At 43.2% G+C, this 14,712-nt stretch overlaps 1 protein-coding gene across 2 annotated transcripts in view; it reads left to right on the top strand.

Annotated features, from left to right (window-relative positions):
- Window positions 1-14,431, top strand: part of lrrc40 (leucine rich repeat containing 40) — an 85,699-nt gene extending 71,268 nt beyond the window's left edge. Inside the window, exons 13-16 of one of the 2 annotated variants that reach the window (XM_069938437.1) lie at window positions 10,717-10,794; window positions 11,711-11,896; window positions 12,492-12,618; window positions 14,238-14,431. In XM_069938437.1, the coding sequence (XP_069794538.1) occupies window positions 10,717-10,794; window positions 11,711-11,896; window positions 12,492-12,618; window positions 14,238-14,252 (406 nt within the window). In that variant the 3' untranslated portion in view covers window positions 14,253-14,431. The remainder of the gene's footprint in view (window positions 1-10,716; window positions 10,795-11,710; window positions 11,897-12,491; window positions 12,619-14,237) is intronic. The other variant, XM_069938438.1, reaches the window with a different exon arrangement.
- Window positions 14,432-14,712: the final 281 nt, after the last annotated feature.

The following is a 14,712-nucleotide window of genomic DNA, read 5'->3' as shown; positions in this document are numbered from 1 at the left end:
AGAGAGTCTTCTTCTTTGGCTTGGCTTCGCGGACGAAGATTTATGGAGGGGGTAAAAAAGTCCACGTCAGCTGCAGGCTCGTTTGTGGCTGACCAGTCCGATGCGGGACAGGCAGACACGATTGCAGCGGTTGCAAGGGAAAATTGGTTGGTTGGGGTTGGGTGTTGGGTTTTTCCTCCTTTGCCTTTTGTCAGTGAGGTGGGCTCTGCGGTCTTCTTCAAAGGAGGCTGCTGCCCGCCAAACTGTGAGGCGCCAAGATGCACGGTTTGAGGCGTTATCAGCCCACTGGCGGTGGTCAATGTGGCAGGCACCAAGAGATTTCTTTAGGCAGTCCTTGTACCTTTTCTTTGGTGCACCTCTGTCACGGTGGCCAGTGGAGAGCTCGCCATATAATACGATCTTGGGAAGGCGATGGTCCTCCATTCTGGAGACGTGACCCATCCAGCGCAGCTGGATCTTCAGCAGCGTGGACTCGATGCTGTCGACCTCTGCCATCTCGAGTACCTCGACGTTAGGGGTGTGAGCGCTCCAATGGATGTTGAGGATGGAGCGGAGACAACGCTGGTGGAAGCGTTCTAGGAGCCGTAGGTGGTGCCGGTAGAGGACCCATGATTCGGAGCCGAACAGGAGTGTGGGTATGACAACGGCTCTGTATACGCTTATCTTTGTGAGGTTTTTCAGTTGGTTGTTTTTCCAGACTCTTTTGTGTAGTCTTCCAAAGGCGCTATTTGCCTTGGCGAGTCTGTTGTCTATCTCATTGTCGATCCTTGCATCTGATGAAATGGTGCAGCCGAGATAGGTAAACTGGTTGACCGTTTTGAGTTTTGTGTGCCCGATGGAGATGTGGGGGGGCTGGTAGTCATGGTGGGGAGCTGGCTGATGGAGGACCTCAGTTTTCTTCAGGCTGACTTCCAGGCCAAACATTTTGGCAGTTTCCGGTACCGCACGGATGGCAGTCTCTTCAATCTGAGGCGCCTGCAAGCTCACACCAAGACACAAGAGAAACTTGTCCGTGAACTACTCTTTGCAGATGATGCCGCTTTAGTTGCCCATTCAGAGCCAGCTCTTCAGCGCTTGACGTCCTGCTTTGCGGAAACTGCCAAAATGTTTGGCCTGGAAGTCAGCCTGAAAACTTAGAGAGTCTATTAAACATACAATCCACATTTTGTAAACATGGGTGCCAAATTTTCCAAAATACGATATTTGTTTTGTAAGCTGTAAGTAATCTTCTCAACTGGTATACAGCTATGAAGTTCTATGAGCCATAATTCCATACCTAAATCTGTATCTGACTTCCATGATATTGTTATACATTTCATAGAAATTGCTAAAGCAATTTGTCCAACTTCAATTTGAAGCATAATTAATTTTAACTTGGATCTTATAACCTTAATATTACTCAATAAAAATAACATTGGATCCTGTGGAAACTTAACCCCTGTAATTCATTTCAAAAGGTTACTGACTTCCAACCAGAAATATTTAACTTTAGGACACTGCCAAGTAGAATGCAAAAAAGATCCAATCTCTCGTCTGCACCTAAAGCATAAATCTAATATAGCAGGAATCGATTTGTTTAATTTTTGTGGAGTCAGTTATAACTGGAGAAAAAAATTATATTGAACTAAGCTATACCTAACATTTATAATTTTTGTCATATTATTCTTGCAGAATTCCATCCAATTTTTCTCATTTATTTGTTTATTTAAATCCACTTCCCATCTCAATCTCTATTTATGGACTCCTATTTTGGAGCTTTCCTTTGAAGTAGATTTTGAAGGTTTGACAATGCGTGCATGTCCTGGCCCAGTGCCTGACCTGTTTGTGTAGGCCGTGCCACACGAACCTATCTGCAATCAGCCGGATGGTCACCCAGATAGAAAGATAGGCTAAACCATGTAAGGTGTCAAAGACTCGGCTCTTCCAAGTGGTCAGGACAGAGGGCCAAGGTTGCCCGGTAGACATGTCACAAAAGAGCTTGTTACCTTTGGCCCCGATGGGTATGCCTTGAGGTCAGAGTCCTGAGACTGCTGTTCAGTATGCTTGAATCTCGCTGTCCAGTCGTTGCATCTCAGCTAATACTACACAATCCAACCCCGGAGATGGAGAGTACACTGATTGGATGGAGGTGCATGACAGCACATCACTCACCATGTTGTTCTTCCCAGAGATATGCTTGATTGTGGTGGTAAACTCCGAGATGTACACAGGTGGCGTTGTTGGCAGGCTGACCACGGGTTCGACACTTTGGCAATGAGAAAGTGAGGGGCTTGTGGTCCGTGAAGACCATGAACTCCCTTCCTTCCAGGAAATACCTGAAGTGCCAGATGACAAGGTACAGGGCCAGCAGCTCCCTGTTGAAACCACTGTACTTAAGTTCCAGGGATCGTAGGTGCTGGCTGAAGAAAGCGAGTGGCTTCCACCAGCCTTTGATGAGCTGCTTGAGCATGCCACCAACTGCTGCTTTGGAGGCATCCACAGTGAGGGCAGTAGGGACATCAATCCAGGGTGGATCAGGAGGGTGGTGTTTGCTAGTGTGGTCTTGACTTGTTCGAAACCTGCCATCACTTCCTCTGACCAGGTGACCTCTTTGACCTTGATCAAGTCAAAAAGGGACCGCATGATCGTGGCCGCTGAGGGCAGGAAACAGTGGTAAAAGTTAACCATTGCAACAAGTTCCTGCATGCCTCTGAAGTGCCAGTTCATGAAGTAGACAAAGACGATGTGATCAAACAATAATCATGGCTTTTATTAGCAGAAACTCATGGTACAATAATGAAAGACAATAGGCGCATACACAGTTATACCCAAGGGGAGTGTCCTTAACAGTAGAGATAATGCACAGCCAATGTTAGTACCACAAGGCTTGCCAGAGGGGAGACGGGCAGCTTGGCAGACATTCACCACAGTCTCCCCCGGCAGGAGAAGGGTTAAAATCAAAAGGACAGCTGCTAGGAAAGACCGAACCAAGCGTATTTGCATTGGGAATACTCTGGATCTGGAGCTTTGAAGTATTGCATTCTGCACAAACGGGACAGCTTTTAGTTCGGAGGCCCTCGTTAAATGTAAGGTTGAGTTCTTTAGCTGTTGCTAAGAATTTCTTTACCCCCCACCCCCCCACCATCAGCCTCAAAGGCTGTTTATGGCCGTTCCCTTTTCTTAATGGGGATTTGGTGATAAGTTGCTTTGAGGTTGATAGTGGAGTTATACCAGTTAAAGGTGCTGGGCTTGGCAAATTGGCAGATGGCTTCAACTTTTGCCAGCAGAGGAACAACTCCATGGCAGTTGATCTGGTGTCCAAGATGTTGATGGGGAGTAGGCCAAACTGGCACTTGGCAGTGGCAGAGCAGGCGTAGATGTGCTAGATGTTCCTGGCAGGAGCAGCTAGTATGTCATCCAGATAGAGGAGTCCAAATCTCGCCTACTGTGTCCATCAGGTGCTGGAACATCTACACTGCATTTTTGAGCCTGAACAGCATCCTGAGGAACTCAAACAAGCCAAAGGGGTAATGAGGGCCATCTTGGTTACATCATCCGGGTGGACTTGGATCTGATGGTACTCTCAGACCAGGTCAATCTTCAAAAAGATCCATGCCACGTGCAGGTTGGCTGTAAAGTCCTGGATGTATGGAAACGGATAGTGATCGGATGTGGTAGTGTCATTCAGCCTCCTATAGTCACTGCACGATCTTCACCCTCCCACAGAATTGGGGACCATATGAAGAGGGGAGGCCCATGGGCTGTCAGAACACTACACAATCCCCATCTCCTCCATTTTCTTGAATTCCTTTTTCATGAGGTGGAGCTTGTTGGGCGGCAGCCCATGGGCCCAGGCATGAAGGGGAGGTCCCTGTGTGGGGATGTGGTGCATCACGTCATGCTTGGGTATGTTGAGGAAAACTGCAGCATGATGATAGATGGGAAGGCTTATAACACTCGTGAACACATTGTCGGAATAAGTGACAGAGTCCAGATGCAGGGCCAATAACCTGGCCTCACCGAGTGAGAAAGTCTGGAACGTCTTCACATCGACCAATCATCATCCCTTCAGATCCAAGAGCAGACAGTGCACGAGGTGGAAGCCCGCACTCAGCAATGGCTGTGATACTGCGGCCAGCTAAAAAGGTCCATGTAAAATCACTGGAACTGAAGTGCAAGGGGATGGTTCTTGTGCCATAGGTGTGGATTGTGCTGCTGTTGGCTGCTGTAAGTTCTGGTCCCGTTCTTCTAGTTTGGGTATTGTGGCTCGGGGGGGGGTGGGGTAGGACACTGATTTCTGCCCCTGTGTCCACCAGGAATCTGTGCCTGGAGTGTTTGTCCCAAACATAGAGGAGGTTATCACGGCGACCAGCCACCGTAGCCATCACTGACAGCTGGTCCTGGCATTTCCCTGGAACGAGCAGGGTGGTTGGCAGCGGAGGGCCTCAGGACCCCCACCTTTGGTGACTTTAAAAACACCAAGATTCAGAAGTTGTGTCATCCCTTGTGTGGGTGTTATGGGCTTCACTGCTGGGGTGTGGGAAGGCTGGGTTTTCAGCCATGATGCTGCACTAATTTTGATGGTGGTTCCACCATTTTGTTTGGTGCGCCACATGGGCAGCCACCCTACAAAAACAGGCAAGGCTTATAGCCGTCTGCTAGTGCTAGCATGTTGTTCATCAGGGCTGATGGTGCACAGTCACTCAGGCCGTCCATATGCAGTAACTGCATGGCCCGTTCACAGTGGGAGAGACCAAATGTGTGGATTAACAGGGCTTTGAGTGCCTCATACCTGTCTGTTGCCAGGGGCTGATGCAGAAAGTTGATAATGCAGTCCGGTGTCTCCTAGTTGAAGGCGCCCACAACGTAGTAATACTTGGTGGTGTCTGAGACAGTTTGCCTGACCTTGCACCAGGCCTCTGCTTTCTCGAATAAGACCAGGGTTGTATAGTCCAGAAGGTTGGCAGTTTAAGGGAAATTGTATTCTGTAGAGCTGAGTCGATCATGCTGGGTTCAAATGCCTTTGGACTTTCTGAGATTCAGTTATTTCATAAAGGCCAGGGTAGCCTCAGCTTCCCTGGTGCTTATTACTTTCTTTACTGACTTGTTCATGACCAGATCTAGACAAAATTTGAAATCCCCTCCAATCAAGATATTATCACACCCTTCAGTTACTTTCAAGAATATACCTTGAATTTTTTGTCATCGAAATTTGGGGCATATATATTCATAAGTGTCCAAGATTCTGTGTATATTTGACAATGCATCATCACAAATCTCCCCGCCGGGTTCACAACCACATCCCGGACCACCCAGATCACTCTCCTGGCTCTGGAATTGAAGGAGGACACTGTCGCCTGGCCCCTCTTTAGCTTTGTATGCTCTAGCTTTGTAAGGTGGATTTCCTGCAAAAACACTGTTTGCCTGCATTTTTTTAAGCTGTGCCAAGACTCGTTTTTAATTTATTTCTCTATTGATCCCATTTATGTTAAAATGTACAAATTTAATTGTCTTATCATTACCCAGGGCCCTTCCATTATCTTTTCCCCCTTCTTATCTTCCAATACTTACCTTGTGTCCCATTTGTCTTCTGCCAATTCCTGTGCTTGAGACAAACTTAAACTTAAAAGACCAAAACCAACAATTCAAAAGTTACATACAATATCCCCAAATAATCCCCTCTCTTACCCCACCTCCACTGATCTACCCCTGTCCAAAACATAGGTGGTAACTCCCCCACCATTTTTAAGTGTGCCTAAAACACCCATCTAACACATGGCCTCCTCCTCTGCCGCCCCAGAGATCTCAACTTACTTTTCTTCTTTAAAACTTTAATCCTTGTGATAAACCAAGTGCAACTATTGTTTCTATTATATTTACAGCCAGATCTCCTCATGTCCTTAGCCCTCCATCCTATTTTCTCCCTTGGGAATATTTCTGGATGGCAGCTAGGGTGTTTGTAAATCTCAATGCCTCTTTGGCATCTATAAAGAATTCTCCCCACCCCCTCAAAAAAACCCATGCAGGGTCACTGGATGAAGCAGAGTGAAGCCAATTTCTTGATAAAAATGTTTTTTTTTCCTGAATCAAACTCTTTGCTCCTATTTATGTGCCGGACTTATATCAAGATAAAAGAGGACCTTCCCCCCCCCCCACCCCCACCCCTTCGAAATCTGCCAGGCACTCCTCTCCCTCCAGCTGTCACCTTGTCTTGATATTTCTGAAGTTTTATCAGGACCAAATGGGGCCTCTGTCCTGGACCTGGCTTTGGGAAGAAAGACCAGTGGGCTCTTTCTATCTGGAGAGCCTCCCCCACCTTATTTTTTTCCCAGTATTTCTGGGATCCACTGCCTGAAAATCAAAATGGGGTTTTTCCCTTCAATCCCCTCTTTTACCCCTACAATTTTTATATTGTTTCTCCCGATTAAAATGTTCTAATATATCTAAGCTATCCCATATTTTTTCCGACTCCTTTACCCAGATATCTGTCATTTTCTAACCTTTCTATATAGTCATCCACCCTTTCCACCCTCTCCTCCACTGCTGTCACCCTCCCAGACAGTTCCCCATGGCCCTCCTAATTGCTCCCATTTCTGCTGCCAAATCTTTTAATACTTTCTTGAATTTATTCTCTGAGGCTTCCACCACTGTCTCTATCACCTCTTTGAAGTCCTTCCTGAAGGGTTCCAAGACCCCTTCCTCTCTCCTCTCCACTGTCCTCCATGGTACCACATTCCCCCCCCCCCAACTCAGGTCATGGAGCTCCCTCTGGGTTGCACAACACTGCCTATACTCCTTCCCTGGCCTTTTAGCGCAGGGCTGAGGCCACCTGTGTCTTCCTTCATCTCCCCGACACTTCTCCCACTGCCACTGATTCCCACCCGCATCTTCCTCCACCTCAACTCCTCTCATGGGAGTTTCCCTGGGTCGCAGGCAATGCCATTTCCATGGTGCTGCCTGCATTCCCCTTTGACCTGTTGACGCGAGGCCAAGGCCACCCACATTGTCATCCTCTTCCCGCACCGCCACTTCCAACGTTTTCTTGCCGTTGCTCGCGGGGCTCTCCTTGGAGTGCAGGCATCACCTCTCCCACAGTGCTGCCTGCACTCTTTCCTGGGCCTGCCAATGGGTACATCCTCATGTCTTCTGACTCTCCAGGTAGGTCATCCGTTCTTTTTTCCAGGGAATGCCTTGAACAGGCTCTGCCACTTTATTTTCCACAAGGCCTCTATTCCTGGTTTTCTTGTGTCCCTGAGGTTGACAATTTTTTCTGGGTAAATTTATTTTCCTTCTTTCCCCATTACTTTTGTGTTTATTCTTTCTTCGGGTGCTTTTTCTTTCACTGTACCTTTGTTCTGAGATGTTTTTGACTTATTTCACCTTGTTTTCTCTGGAGCCTTTAGTTTCACGTCTACAAGACCCCCAGGTATGCTGGATCTTGTCTACATTTGTGCCTTCTGAAGGTCTATCTCTTTCATTGAAAATGAGCTTAAATTTTTTTTTGCACAATAATGATGCTGAATTTCCTGTACTAAACAACATGGAGAATAAAGGAAGAGGCAGGCTCAGTGACATCATCCAGTGTGATTCTGCGTCAGTCATAAAATTAATTGTTGGTGTATCCCAAATGTAACTTACAGAATACTGAATTTTCACACATCTTAGTTACGGCATGAAATCAAGCTACATCTACATCTCCATTTTAGTTTTGTTGATAACCAGTCAGTAATATAACACGATTTTAAGGGGGTGAAAATGGAACATATCAAAAGATACGTGAGAGAGAGAGACTAATGTCAAATTTTTATCACTCATTTGAGAGATCATTGCATGATTTTAGGCTTTATTGCTTTAAAAAAACACTTTGGTTCACAACAATTTCAAAGAGGTGACATGATTTCAAACTATATATGTTTATTCTGTACCTAAAGATTTTATTTTTAGTAATTGTCTGTAAATATAGTAGTTTTAGAAATCTATATTTTTCCATGGTCTTGTCAGTGTGGTGATCCTTGGTATTGCATGCTTGTATGTAGAACGTAGTTGCTTGCTGCCAGCTGGTATGGAGGACCGGCGCTATAGGCTGAGTAGGGGGAAGTTGCCCTCTTGCTTGCATAGATGTGTTCCTGTCCACTCCTTGTTGTCCACTATCCCACCCACATTTAAAAATGCTTCCAGGCACCGCAGCCAATGCTCAAAGTAAGTTGCAGCCTCTGGGGCTCATGGGTCTAGCTCAAGCCTGTCAGGTTTCATAATTTGCTCCATTCTTACCAGAGGTTGAGGTCTGGGTGCAGGGATCTGTTCCGGTGGTGCAGGAGGCTGCACTGGCTGTGGGGCTTGAATATGCGCCAGTGCTGTAGCCCCCCAAGGAGGGAGTAGAGGTGGTTGTTGAGCCTCCAGTTGGCAAGCCTGTGCTTCACTGACTGCTCCCTTGTCTTCATCTTCTGACTCTCTTTTCGGATCGGGTACTACTTTTGATGTAATCTCAAACAAACTTTGCTAATAAAATTGAACTGCAGTCAATAACTCACGAGACAGGAGCTAAGCGAATAACATAGAGTTTTATTAGCAAAAACATGGCAGTGTTAGCCATCTACGAGGCTCGTCCAATTTGAACTGAGAGCAGTGGATAGGAACACTTATATACAAGCAAGGGGGCTAATTTCCCCCTAGTCAGCCTATAGCACCAGTCCTCCATACCAGCTAGCAGCGAGTAACTACATACAAGCATGTAATACCAAGGATCACCAAAGCCAGATTGTCAGGTCTAGTCATGCTACAATTTTATGATATTTTATTTATTAGATAGACGGCATATTCCTATAATGAGTGAAAGTCATCCCTCTACCCTAGTGCAGATCCCAGCTTTGTCTTGTAGCAAAATTAATAAAAGGCATGCTGGAAGTTAGTAATGATAGAGTTATTGCAAGGAAAAAAACCTAGAAAACGAAAGCACATGAATCAAGTGATTAAACCGCAAAAGAAAATACTTTAGTTGCATGACTAATCATAAAGACAAAGAGATAAGAGCCTAGAAATGTTTGAAGCTAGAAAAAAGTCAATTGAACATATGGTACATGGCAGGCTTTACACAAGGGTCTATTGCTTTGTATGTTTAATGCACTCTTAGGGCTTTCCTCCATATGGTTCTAATGGGAGCATATTTCTATATGAGTGGCTTTGCCATCAGCTGGTTATGTACGCATAAATAGGTGCTGTGGAAATGGAATCCATCTATATGTTGTCTACCTTTTGGGGTTGCTTCTGTTCATTTGTGTAGTGTGCTCATGGAAGACTCAGTTGCAAACATCAAGAACAAATGGTAAATTGATTAGTTTTCTGATAATTCTGATGACTCAGTTAGCGTAGCTGTTAACACAACGCTGCTACAGAACCAGTGATCGGGGTTTGAATCCGGTGCTGTCTGTAAGGACTTTGTACATTCTCCCAGTGTCTGCATGGATTTCCTCTGATTGCTCCAGTTTTTTTCCACTGTTTAAAACTTACTGGGGTTGTAGGTAATTGGGTGCTACAGGCTTGTGGGCCAAAAGAACCTGTTACCATGCTGTATGTGTGGCATTGTATTTAGAGGTGGTTTGGGAGGAATTGTTAGAGCAGCTTGCCCACACACATTTTAAAACACAGAATATTTGCAGGACTTTTGCAGAATTATTTTTGCAAGTAATCAACAAAGTTGCAGAATACAGTTTGCCTGGGAGAGCATGTGATCTTTGCAGGCAGAGGAGAAGAGTTTTACTCTCAGCGAGGGAGAGTTTGAAACAGAGAGAGAGGAGACAGAAATCCGTTCCAGAAGGACAAGCTAGGAAACTTTGGAAGGCTGCCTGGTCAAAGGAGGAGATTGGCGGTCTGAAAGATGACCTGAAAGAAAGGATCATCTGGAGAACCCTGAAGGGGGAAAATTTCGTCTGCAATACTGATTGAGAAGGAATCAGTTGTGGATTTCCTGGAAAAGGAATATCTCTCTGAAAACCAGCAAGATCCCTCCTGAGTGCTAACCATTTGACTGTTAAGCACCAAAGACTGGTGAACTTTGTTAATGCTAACTTCTGTGTACAGTACAAGAATTGCCTGCAACCAGTGAGATTGGACTGTGATCCAAAGAACTTTTCTAATCTTAAATATACATTACACACACCTGCACTTAGTATTAGAAGGGGGATTAAGTAGGTTAGGTAGATTAAGTAAGTTGATAGTAATAAGTTAGAGTTTAATTTTGTTTCTTGTTCAAATATAATTTAAAAACTACCTTTGTTTAAGTAACCCCGTGTTGTGGTGCATATCTATTGCTGCTGGTTTTTGGGGTCCTTGGGACTCTGTGACATATGTCTAACAAAAAATATAATCTTTATTGCATAGTAGATGTGATGACCTAGGTGACCATAAGCCTAGACATTAGCAGAATAGTAATATTTCCACTTTCATGATATTTTTGGTAACACTTTAATGGTACAAAGTACATCAATTTTTTTTGTATAAAATTGTTCAGTATAGCATATATTTTACATTAAGTTTTGAAGTAAACTGTTATTGTTGCTTTAACTTATTCCTATAAGAATCTGATGGATATGTAGTTTTTTTTTAAAAAAAAGAAAGTGACGGGTATGATACTTGATTAGTAAAGTTTGAAAATGAAATTGTTATTTATTTTGTCCATACAAAAGCTTTCTGTCATTATCTTGTGTTTATTTCTCTCCCCCCCCCCCATCCAATCCAAAGAAATAACCTTTTAAATTTGTTGCCTATGGAAATGAAAAGTCTTCAACAATTACAAACTGTAATTCTCTCATTTAACAGGTCAGTATTTTGCATATTTTACTCCTTTACAATATAAATGTTGTCATCTAATTTAGTGTCTCAGATGATGGAATACAGATATTGTTCTCCATTTTTTTTTACTGGGGCTTGGTTAGAATTTGCTAAATCCAAAAGTAGTTTTGATCTGTTCTGCTGTAGAAGTAAGTATTAAAATAATATCCGTACTTCAAATAATATCCGTATTTCAGAACAGAATTCTTGTGTTCAACATATAGATGATCTATTTTGTCTAAATGCAGAAACATCTATATTCTTAAACATAGTGAAGGTACTTCACATGGATCAAAAGAACAGGTGACTAAAATATAATCCAAACATTGTTTTATTGATGAAGGAAGGAAGAAGGAAGAACATTGAAGGGAATTCTATGGCATCGTATGTGGATGACTTGATGGGGAGCAGTCAGTCCTGGGGTGTAGAAAGTGGGATAGATTGACACTTGAAGGCAAACTCTGTCAGCATTCTTGACAATCTTGTGCCAATTGCATGCAAACCAGACGTTGAATCTTGTGAGGTAGGCTATTCTAAGCCTCTCCATGATGAAATTTGTGTCACTTCTCCTCATCTGGTCCATTTTTTTTCTTCCTTCCCCATCCATTAAGCAATTTTGGAGTAGGTAAATTGAAAAAATGGTTTGCTGTATTAGAACTATATGTTTTGTTATCACTAATGGAATTCTTGGAGTCCTATGTTCTTCATAGTTAAACTTTATATTAAAACTGATGCACAAGCTAATTTTATACATGAGCAGTAATCCATAGAATGGCCTAACAAAAAAAATGTTGATTAATTATAGAGACTCATTCATTTTGGTAAAACAGTGTTCATTTATTAACAATTTAATGGATTCTTTTTTAGATTTCTTGATCACCACACTTCATTTTGTATCCTCCAGGTTTAAAGAATTTCCTGATGTTCTGTACCATATTCCATCACTAGAAACCATTCTTATTAGTAACAATCAGATTGGAACAATTGATTCTGACCAGCTGATGCAACTTGACAAATTATCTACATTAGATCTTCAGAACAATGACCTAATGCATGTCCCACCAGAGCTAGGGAGATGCATAAACCTAAGGTAGATACTTGCAGTTATTAATTTTCTTTGCAATAATTTTTTTAAAAATTGGTTATACTGGTCTAGTTAATGTGTTTTTGGAACATCCATCAATATTTTTGTTGTGTCACTTAGTTGCAGCTGTTTAAAAAGTTTGTGTTTTAATGTGATTATGTTGAAATGGAGTGTATTTCCCAAGTCAAGAAGATATGAGTGTTGAAGGAGATGATGTTTTAACTGGTTTTGTCTTCAGCTGTAAATATCACATGGTAATGTTTTGTGTCTGAATTATTGCAGTGCCTCCTGTAAATATTGCATACAGCAGCATCAGTCCAAGATGATGGACCGAGACTTTGAGCACAGGTGTTGATCAATTAGCTACCTAAAGAAATTGCACGATTAAGTACACAGAATTACTCTGTAAAATAACATTTGCTTTTGCAATTTAGAGATTAAATTAAATTACAGACATTACTTGTAATGGTGTTATTTATGTAAAATACTCAATTTGAGCAGATTTTTAGGAGGCTAGATAAATAAACAAATTGATCTAATTATTAAATGAGTTAAGGGGCAAAAGTTTAGAAGTAACATGAGGGTGAACTTCTTTACTCAGAGAGTGGTGGCTGCATGGAATGAGCTTCCGGGAGAAGTCGTGGCGGCAGAGTCCATTTTATCATTCAAGGAAAAATTGGATAGGTATATGGATGGGAGGGGAATGGAAGGTTAAAGACAAAGTGCAGGTAGGTAGGACTAGAGGAGAGTACTTGGTTTGGTGTGGCCTAGAAGGGCCGAGATAGCCTTTTTCTGTGCTGTAATTGTTATATGGTTATTATTGTTATATGGTTATTCATTCTGAGGTGCCTGCAAGCTCACACCAAGACACAAGAGAAACTTGTCCGTGAACTACTCTTTGCAGACGATGCCGCTTTAGTTGCCCATTCAGAGCCAGCTCTTCAGCGCTTGACATCCTGTTTTGCAGAAACTGCCAAAATGTTTGGCCTGGAAGTCAGCCTGAAGAAAACGGAGGTCCTCCATCAGCCAGCTCCCCACCATGACTACCAGCCCCCCCACATCTCCATCAGGCACACAAAACTCAAAACGGTCAACCAGTTTACCTATCTCGGCTGCACCATTTCATCAGATGCAAGGATCGACAACGAGATAGACAACAGACTCGCCAAGGCAAATAGCGCCTTTGGAAGACTACACAAAAGAGTCTGGAAAAACAACCAACTGAAAAACCTCACAAAGATAAGCGTATACAGAGCCGTTGTCATACCCACACTCCTGTTCGGCACCGAATCATGGGTCCTCTACCGGCATCACCTACGGCTCCTAGAACGCTTCCACCAGCGTTGTCTCCGCTCCATCCTCAGCATTCATTGGAGCGCTTTCATCCCTAATGTCGAAGTACTCGAGATGGCAGAGGCCGACAGCATCGAGTCCACGCTGCTGAAGATCCAGCTGCGCTGGGTGGGTCACGTCTCCAGAATGGAGGACCATCGCCTTCCCAAGATCGTGTTATATGGCGAGCTCTCCACTGGCCACCGTGACAGAGGTGCACCAAAGAAGAGGTACAAGGACTGCCTAAAGAAATCTCTTGATGCCTGCCACATTGACCACCGCCAGTGGGCTGATATCGCCTCAAACCGTGCATCTTGGCGCCTCACAGTTCGGCGGGCAGCAACCTCCTTTGAAGAAAACCGCAGAGCCCACCTCACTGACAAAAGACAAAGTAGGAAAAAACCAACACCCAACCCCAACCAACCAATTTTCCGCTGTGACCGTGTCTGCCTGTCCCGCATCGGACTTGTCAACCACAATCGAGCCTGCAGCTGACGTGGACATTTACCCCCTCCATAAATCTTCGTCCGCGAAGCCAAGCCAAAGAAAAGATTAATTCTATAGAGGAATAGTTCAAATTATGAAAGCATTATTTTACAGCTTCAAGAATTTGAGCAAAATAAAATTAGAGTGAATACAGTAGTTTGAAAATGTACAGTCACTGAGATTATGAATTATTAATATGGATATTGATGAACTCAGCAACTTTAATCACAAACTATTTAAAGTCAAATATGTAAACTGGTTAGTGGATCTTATGACAGTTCTTCTTTCCTTTGACTTATCAGTAGAGATCTGGAAGGTAAAATAAGGATGAAGGTCTCCCTCAGCAGTTGTGCAAAAATTAGATGATGTTCCTTGCTTTTTTTGCATCCCTTCAGTTAATTTTTCACTTGTGTTTCATTGTTCTCAGTTCAACCTTCCCAGGGGTCCATATTATGTGGAATAATAAAAAAATTACAGCCTGAGATGACTATATTTAGTAATCAACAAATGTGCCATTTTTGTTTTACAGAACACTCTTGCTTGAAGGAAACCCATTTCGTAATCTAAGGCCAGCTATTTTAGCTAGAGGAACAACTGCAGTCCTGGAATATCTTAGGAGCCGCATTCCAACATAAATCTGTGCCTTCGAGAATGAGATTTCTCGAAGTGTTTCAACCATATAATAGTTTGATCTGAATAAAGCACTGAGAATTTGGTAAGAAAGTTGGTTGATTCCACAGAGATTTTGTCAAAGTGATTTATTTGGCTAAGTATTTTTATTATACTCCATCTGTTTTGGATGCTCCTTCTTACATTATCATTTCAGTCCATATATAGATGATGTTGATCAGGTATTTGACATTTTTTGAAGTTTATTTGGCTCAATGTTAGCTATTGACTGCTCAAAGATAGTAAACTTCTCATCACTCGTATTCCCTACTCATCTTTATCTCACAATTTTCATCCACCCTGGTCCCTTCTTTCACCTTTCTATTTTCCCTCTC

This window comes from Narcine bancroftii, chromosome 5 (genome assembly GCF_036971445.1).
Source record: "Narcine bancroftii isolate sNarBan1 chromosome 5, sNarBan1.hap1, whole genome shotgun sequence".
Lineage (NCBI taxonomy): Eukaryota > Metazoa > Chordata > Chondrichthyes > Torpediniformes > Narcinidae > Narcine > Narcine bancroftii.
This window is presented reverse-complemented; position numbering and strand designations above follow the sequence as displayed.